Below are 1,021 nucleotides of genomic sequence, written 5' to 3' on the forward strand. Positions count from 1 at the left end.
GATGCAAGGGAGGCTGGGAAATGTAGTCTCAGGCTGAGCAGCCCCTTCCTGCTGACAGTTCCCTATTACTGAAGGGAGATTGTAAACAATTCACCTGTCATCCTGCCACACTGTAAACTGGGGGTGCTAACCGCTGCCCTGCCCACTTGTCAGGGCATTGGGGATTTAAGCACGGTGCCTGCCAGGCAAGGCTTAAATTCTCTGCACAGTAATAGGGAGAGGAGCCAAGTTTGGGGGTTTGCTTGTTTTCCTGAGGAAGTCCCTCGAATCTTCTGAGTTTTGACGACTCTCCTGCAGCCGTGTCTGCTGCTAGGATTGAAAGGCTCTCGGGTGAGGCCACATTTCAGCTGGGCCTGGGCCCCATTCCTGGCTGGGAGCGGGGCAGCTCAGGGCTGTTTCTTGTCTGTCCCAGGCAGCAAGGAGTCTTCCACACCTCAACAGGAGGTTGGCCAGAGGGAGAGCTCTCTCGGGTAATGAGTGTGAATTCATGACAAACTGGTTCAGAGCAGAAGCGAGAGGCTCTCTGGGAACTGCTCTCCTGAGGGACCCTCGGCCCTCCCACCCCCTCCCTCCTCCCGAGCAGCGTGGCGGCCGCGGCCTTCCTCATTCTGCGGATCCTAACAACATCTGCGCTTTGTTCACAGGAGCAACCAAGGCTTCATGCACATGAAACTGGCCAAAACCAAAGAGAAATACGTCCTGGGTCAGAACAGCCCCCCGTTCGACAGTGTCCCAGAGGTCATCCACTACTACACCACCAGGAAGCTGCCCATCAAAGGCGCCGAGCACTTGTCCCTCCTCTACCCCGTGGCTGTGCGGACCCTGTGAGCCCCGCTCCGCCGAGCCGGGGCGCAGACGTGGAGCCGGTGGCCCCCGGCCGCTGTTGCCAGCCGTGTCCAGTTTGTGTCGTGTGTATGGTACTAGCACACCACTGCATGTCTTAGAATGCTGTCGCCACTCGCGGGGGGCTGGAGAAGGCCTGGATAAAGACTGAAGGACAGCCAGTGCGCCACCCCAGCCC

At 58.6% G+C, this 1,021-nt stretch overlaps 1 protein-coding gene across 1 annotated transcript in view; it reads left to right on the forward strand.

Moving 5' to 3' along the window:
* Window positions 1-1,015, forward strand: part of SHB (Src homology 2 domain containing adaptor protein B) — a 134,887-nt gene extending 133,872 nt beyond the window's left edge. Inside the window, exon 6 of the mRNA XM_010847071.1 lies at window positions 645-1,015. Within this exon, the coding sequence (XP_010845373.1) occupies window positions 645-828 (184 nt within the window). The 3' untranslated portion in view covers window positions 829-1,015. The remainder of the gene's footprint in view (window positions 1-644) is intronic.
* Window positions 1,016-1,021: the final 6 nt, after the last annotated feature.

Source organism: Bison bison, unplaced genomic scaffold, assembly GCF_000754665.1.
Source record: "Bison bison bison isolate TAMUID 2011002044 unplaced genomic scaffold, Bison_UMD1.0 scf7180017864243, whole genome shotgun sequence".
Lineage (NCBI taxonomy): Eukaryota > Metazoa > Chordata > Mammalia > Artiodactyla > Bovidae > Bison > Bison bison.